This window comes from Lissotriton vulgaris, unplaced genomic scaffold (assembly GCF_964263255.1).
Source record: "Lissotriton vulgaris unplaced genomic scaffold, aLisVul1.2 SCAFFOLD_4032, whole genome shotgun sequence".
Taxonomy (NCBI): domain Eukaryota; kingdom Metazoa; phylum Chordata; class Amphibia; order Caudata; family Salamandridae; genus Lissotriton; species Lissotriton vulgaris.
In genome coordinates, this window is record NW_028243487.1 from 50,519 (window position 1) to 57,680 (window position 7,162).

The 7,162-nt window shown below is 42.4% G+C and overlaps 1 protein-coding gene across 1 annotated transcript; it reads left to right on the forward strand.

The window, feature by feature from the left end:
• Positions 1-3,828: 3,828 nt before the first annotated feature.
• Positions 3,829-4,773, forward strand: LOC147668333 (olfactory receptor 11L1-like). The gene has a single exon (XM_086948591.1). It carries the CDS (start codon positions 3,829-3,831, stop codon positions 4,771-4,773), a length of 945 nt encoding a protein of 314 aa, XP_086804717.1.
• The last annotated feature ends 2,389 nt before the right edge of the window (positions 4,774-7,162 follow it).

A 7,162-nucleotide genomic window follows, 5' to 3' on the forward strand; every position in this document is an offset into this window, starting at 1 on the left:
GGAATCGATGCATCACCTCCACTGTCAATATGGAATCAGCGCATCATCTCCCCTGTGTGGCAGTAAGGAATCAACACATCACCTCCCCTGTGAGTAAGGAATTGACACATTGCTTTTTTCTGGCATCCCAGGTACTTTGTGATAAAAGTGACACATCCATAGAGTCCTATGGGCTGACCGGTTTTGAACTTTTTAAAAGTGATATCTTTGTTTGTGTTTGCTGGATGTTTGTCATTTTGGTCTTAATATATTTGGATGAATATTTGTTATTTTCTAAACTGGTGTGCTGTCCTTTTGTAGTGTTTTCACTAACTTACTGTGTGTACTATGTACAAATGATTTACACATTGCCTCTGAGGTAGAACTAACTGCTCGTGCCAAGCTTCGAAGGGGGGAGCAGGAGTTACCTTAGCTGTGTAATCCCCTTACCCTTACTAGGATATGGGTCCCTACTTGCCCAGGGTGCAAGCCACAGCCACAAGAAACTCCCATTTCTAACAGTGGTCTTCCCCCAAATGTTTTGCCTGCTTACCTCCTCTTTTTTCTGTATTCTTTTTGTTAGGCTTGGACTCAGAACACTTTACCTCTGTTAACCAGTGCTAAAGTACATGTGCTTCTCCCCTAAATATGGTATCATAGGTGTATATACAATTGCAATATTTAATTTACTTGTAAGTCCCTTGTAAAGTGTTATACCATATAACCAGGGCCTGTAAATTAAGCGCTACTAGTGGGCCTGCAGCACTGATTGTGCCACCCACATAAATAGCCCTTCCAACATGTTTCAGGACTGCCACTATACAGCCTCTGTGTGAAGCCTCACTGCCACTTCAACTTGGAATTTAAAACTCTTTGCAAGCCCTAAACACCCCTTTTATTACACATACAGCACCCATATGTAGGGCATAGGTAGCCCATAGACCAGGGTGCTGTGTAAGTAAAAGGTAGGACATGTACTTTTAAGGTTTTCATGTCTTGGTAGTGAAAAAAAACCTAAATACAGTTTTCACTACTGTGAGGCCTACTCTTCTCATAACTTAACATTGTGAATTCCTTATTACACTTTGAAGATGTAATTCCTGATCAGAAAGGAGTAGTTGGGCCATGTTCTTTTATCTTTGGAATGGTAATGATAAATCCTCTTTACAGGTAAAGTTGTTACAGCTCTGTGTGCCTGCAGCCTGTCTCCACTACACATCTGGGCTGGGTGACAGCCTCACTGCATTCCCTCTAGACAGCCACAAACATAGGAAGGTTAGCTGTGCCTGAGTGCCAATCAGGATTCTGATGGCTCTTCCTGGACAGGAAGGGAAGGAGGGGCTGACACTTACACCTGAATAGTTAGTGCTCTGTCCCCACACAAAGACCTGATTACTCCACAGATAGTCTAGAGCCAGGACTGGGAAGAAAGCGCGTGTCTGCTCTGCAAAGACCCTTCTTTGAAGTCAGCTATACTTCAAAGGCATAACTGGGTATAAGAACTGGGTCTTTAACCCCAACAAATCAGACATTTCTGGACCTACAAGTGGACTCTGTGAGAGAAACTGGTTTGCTACATCAAGGACTGCCAATCTGCAGGATTGCTGACTGCGAAGGTCTTATTTCTGCGGTGCTGCCTGCTGCTCTCTGACCCTGCTGAGGAGAGCTGGACTCTGCATTACACCAAAGTGATCTCCAAGGGCTTGCCTCCTGTTGCTTGAGAATCAGGGATACCAAAGTCTCTACCCTGCTCTTGTGTCTGGTTCACTGGAAGTAGACCCAGATATTTGCAACGGAGAAATCGAGACATATTCAGCCTGTGTGTAGCAGGACCAGCACATTGACCCTGTTCCAGGAGCAGAATTGTTGCATTGCTCTCAGAACCAAAGCATCCCCTCGAGAGTCCCGATGCATAGGAACCACACATCACCTCTGTATCACTGTGGAGAGATCAGATTATCCCCTCGACTGCATTTACAAACTTAGTGCATCGCACTTCAGAACAAACGTATCTCAGATCGGAACTTTGTCTAGGAACTGACGAATCGCTACCACTGCGGAATCAATATCAATGCATCGCTCAACGCACCGCTCGACTGTGCCCGGGATCTTGCTGTTGCAACCAGGATTAGATACTTTGCTCACCAGGGCCTGGGTGAGTACTATAGCCGACCTGCACTTCATCACGGTCAGCCCAAACTATTGACTTTGCCTCGGTCCAGTACGACCAGATAACCGCCGAAGGCGTATTGTGCTTCTAAGTGCTAGAAATCTTGAATTCTTTATAGATTCATAAAACAAATTCTACTTATTGGATTTTGGTCTTGATTTATTTATAAAGTTATTTTCTAAACCAGTGTGGACTATTTTTGTGGTGTTTCCATGTGTTAGTGAGTGTGTGTTAGACAGGGTTTTTACACATTGCCTCTTTAGATAAGCCTGGCTGTTCTGTGCCAAGCTACCAGAGGATGAACTCAGCTTATCTTTTAGTGCGTATCTGTCTTACCCTGTGGGAGAGGTGTGGTGCAGTATCCAGAGCAGCTGACTCTGGAGCACGGGGCTCACGGTTCGATCCTCGGTGGCAGCTCAGCTCAGCACTGTGTGACTCTGGGCAATAACTAACTTAAGCTCCCCAATCGCCCCCAGAGCCTTGAAACCTTAAGGGGTAATATGTTTGCGCTTTACAAATATGGATTATTATTACCCTGCCTATAGTGGTCCCTACTTGGACAGGGTGCATACCTCAGCCAACTAGAGACCCCAATTCCAACACATCTAATGGTCCCAGGATCTGGAACAACATCCCTGTATCCATAAGAACTACCCCAACCCTGCTCCAATTTAAGAAGAGTTGAAAATGAACCTTTTTAAAGAACACTTTATAGTCATTCATTAAACATACACAAACCAACTAACTCACCTATCACGAGTTGACTTTATGCTTGTTTTTGACCGGTACAAACCTCCACTTCCTTTTGGCTAGCTTTGTGCTATCAAAATGCCCCGTACATCCAAGTGCTAAAATTAGAGAAGAGCCATGTTATTTATCTGCTATTGATATTTGTAAGCCTGATAGGCACATTCTCCTCTCTCTGGCTCTAGCTGTGAGTTGCATCATCTAGACCCCTACTCCGTGTTTTAGAAACTCTGAACATAGCTGCTATATTTTGACTCTTAAGCTAGACATATTACAACATCTGTCCTGGCATCCATAGTGGGTGATTTCCTCATGGCTGTGGCCTTGGGCTCCATATTAGCTCCTGCCATGGTGCACCTATGCGAACGCTTCAATGCAATAGATCTCAGGGCAGTGTAATGCCATCTAGTAGGGTGGGTGCTTTATGGCCACCTTCATGTAGTGGATGCTGTTTTTTCATGTGGGGTAGGACCTAGCAGGAAGCCCTTAACCACAGATCTACCATGTCACTCTAGAAATGGTTCTTGTAAATGTTTTAGGTACTTACATCCAGTTTTTGTACGTTAAACATTTTATCTTTAAGGGTATCATAATTTGATTGGTATTATTTAGACAAAAATGCTTTATCTTACAATCTTTCACTGCAATTCTCAGATAAAAATCACAGAATAGTAAGCACCATAAGTTGTACCACAAAAGATGTATGGTAAAAAGATCTCAATGAGCCCATGTTCATATATGTAGAAATACTGATCAATGTGCCTGGCGAGATTCAGCTGTTGGTTATCAATTATCACTATATGAACCTCAATGATATTTCAGGCTGATTATTTCTGGAGAAAGTACATTTTCTTTGGCAGTATTAATGAATGTCATTTAGGGCATCATCACAATAATTTATCCATCTCTTCCCTTTTCCTCAGATTGAAGGAATGGTGATCGGAGCATGTTCGGGAAATATAACCGGTGTAAGTCAAGTTTTCCTCCTGGGATTTTGGGAGCTTCCATCACTGAAGTTATTCCTCTTTCTGAACTTCTTGACCATTTATGTGTTAACTATTACTGGGAATATCCTAATTGTGGTCACAGTGTGCACTGACCGTCACATTAACTCCCCGATGTACTTCTTTCTCGGCAACCTGTCGTTCTTGGAAGTCTGGTATTCCACCATCACCATCCCCACCATGCTGGACAGCCTGATAACAGAGGGTTGCAGTATTTCTCTCACGGCTTGCATTGCACAGCTGTATTTCTTCAGTTCCCTTGTGAACACTGAGTGCTTCCTTCTTACTCTGATGTCGTATGATAGATATGTGGCTATTTGCTTCCCCCTGCACTACTCTACCCTCATGCAACTCAGGCTCTGCATCCAGCTTGCTGCGTATGCTTGGGCGGCTGGGTTTGTGATAGCTTCCTTCCCAAGCCTTTTACTTTGCAGGATCCAATTTCCTGATAACAGTGAAATTGATCATTTCTTCTGTGATTTACCACCGCTTTTGAAAGCTGCTTGCTCGAATACATCTTTGGTGGAAATTGAGGTTTTTGCTATTTCCTTCATTGTGCTGTTAACCCCCTTTTTATTGATCATTCTTTCTTATGTTTACATACTTTTAGCTCTACTGCGCATACCCTCAGTCACAGGCAGACATAGAGCTTTCTCCACCTGCAGCTCCCACCTCTCTGTGGTCATCACATACTTTAGCATACTGATGGTAGTGTACGTGGTTCCAAGCAAAGGCCACACATTTAACCTGAACAAAGCCTTGTCCCTGCTCTACTCCATGGCCACGCCAGTGATTAATCCAATAATCTACACACTAAGAAATAAAGAGATCAGGGAGTCCTGGAGAAGGTTTTACAGGAGGAAGGGAGCATAGTCAACACTCTTCAAAGCACAGGTATGCAGATCACCATAGGCTGCTGTTTTATTCCATAGGTAGCTACTTTGACAGCATAGTGCTTGAACTAGACTGTGGTGAACCTGAACCTTCTTCCAGAAGAAAGTGTGAACATATCAATCTTACAAAGATATAAAAAATAACTAGTTCTCCTAAGGAAGGCATCCAACATGGTTCTGCATTTCTATAGCGTAAGAATCAAGCCTGGCTACCATGCTGAAACTGAAAACATTATTGGTCAGAGAGTGGGAAAAAAATCAGGGATCTCACTGGTACAATCAAAAAGCGTGGCATAATCGGGCCATATATTTCTGTGTAGAAGGACACGCCATCTGCAAATGGGATTTTTCCATAGAGGGGTCTGATTTTGTCATAGAAACTGGAGTGAAGCTTGAATTGTCTCAGTCAAAATCGAACTGTGATGTGGACAAAATGGATGGATTGTGAAAGATTCAATCTGCAGGTCAATAGACACAGATGGAGACACATTTTCATTGTTGTGAAGTTAGTTCACAGAACATTTCAAGGTTGGACAGGAAAGCTGTGCCAGTCACATCTTCCTAGGAGGATTTTAGGATAATGTTTGTGAATTTCTGACCACACCTGTTGCTTTGATGAAATGCCACTTTTTTCTGTTTTATTCTTCATTGGTAAAGCTCTTTCCTTATGAAATAAACTGTTCACAAAGATTCCAGGCGCACAGTGCCTCAGAACTCCCACTGCCCATCACTTTATTCATGCACAGTATTGCACAAGTATGGAGTAATATCAAACATGAATGAAAAGATTTACAACTGCTAGGTCACCTAAAAGATCTTAAATATAGTATGTAGAAAGTCCAAAATGTATCTAGATAAGCCCTTTACAAGTAAAACCAATGAATAAAAAATACAGAATGGCAAAGTGAAAATCAGACTGATACCTGAATATAATTAAGGACATGACCGATTAGTGAAGATCTTGATAAATTAAGGGGAAAATGGAAAACATTAAAATCGATGAGTGCAAGTTTACTGCTGACTACCCCATCATTACCTACAGAGGAGCCAAAACATTGGGAAACAATCTCAGCCCCAATAATATCATGTACAGATAAGTTTTCACAATGGTTGTTTAAATGTCAAAGTTATATTTGTTGCAATTATGTTTTGGATGGTATCCATTCCTTCTATATTTGTAATGTGAAACAAGAATTGTTTGATTCATAAACTGTAAGACCAACAAACTACATATATATGTAGAACGTGATGAAGGTGTTAGCTGAAACGCGTTGTTTTGCAATTAATACTTTCTCTCAGCATACTGGAGTGCCTGGGTATTTTCTACTAATCAGGAGGAAGACATACTACAGATTTGGATTCTCCGGAAACCCGATCCAGACCGGCTGTTTGACAGCCTTATTACGAACCGGAACTGATGTTGTTTGTGTGTGTATATATATATATATATATATAAACCAAACACAATGAGTCCTTGAGCTCTGAGAGGGCACACTGCACACTGCTCACCATCCGGTTTAAATGCCTATATCCTGCTTGCATTCTTGAGCTTCTTTGTATTAAAAGTTGATTACGATGCGTTTCAAGGCGATGACACCCCTTAATCATGGAAGTTGTACAGAGGGACAAAAACATTCACCGCATTTTTCTGACGGCCTTTTATTGCTGCAGAAAACACCCTATGGCTGTGGCACATACAGAGGCATGCTGGTGATTGTAGTACTTAAATGCGGCAAACACAGTGTAATGCCCTGAGTGGGCTCAGTCCCTCTGTCAATTAGCTATATGTTTAATTATCTGGCAGTCGCTCAGCTCCTATGTTGAAAGTTTGGGGATGATTCATCAAGGGGAGCAGAGAAAAAAGGGGTGGTACCAAAACGTGTTTTTTGAATGTTAATTGCCATAGGAAACTTTACACAAGGCTATAGGTTGAACGGCTGAACGGAATTACCCCAAATTTGGCAGGGAGAAGGTTCTTGGTCTAGAAAGCACACTTTTGCTTATTTGGTGTAAACCCGTTCAGTAGTTTTTGAGAAATATCGGAATTTACAGATATCAATATTTGGGAATTCTTCCATCTGATTAGCTGAGGCGTTACGAGCACAAGCTTGCTGCTGATTGGCTGCGAGCGGTAGGAGCGGTTGCAACTAGGAGGTGTTGGCCGCCATTTTGTGATTCCGTTTAAGTAAGGGGAAAAAAGGGCAAAAAAAGTGGGAAAGAGAAGGATAAGAGCACTGTAACCTCTGTGGGGTGTTTAGGGTGTGCTATAGAGGGGGTGCGAAGTATTCACCCCTACCAATGTGAAAGTACTGGGCTACTGAAATTAAGTGAGGTATAGCCTAGAGTCCAATGCTGGTAAGGTGAGCTGG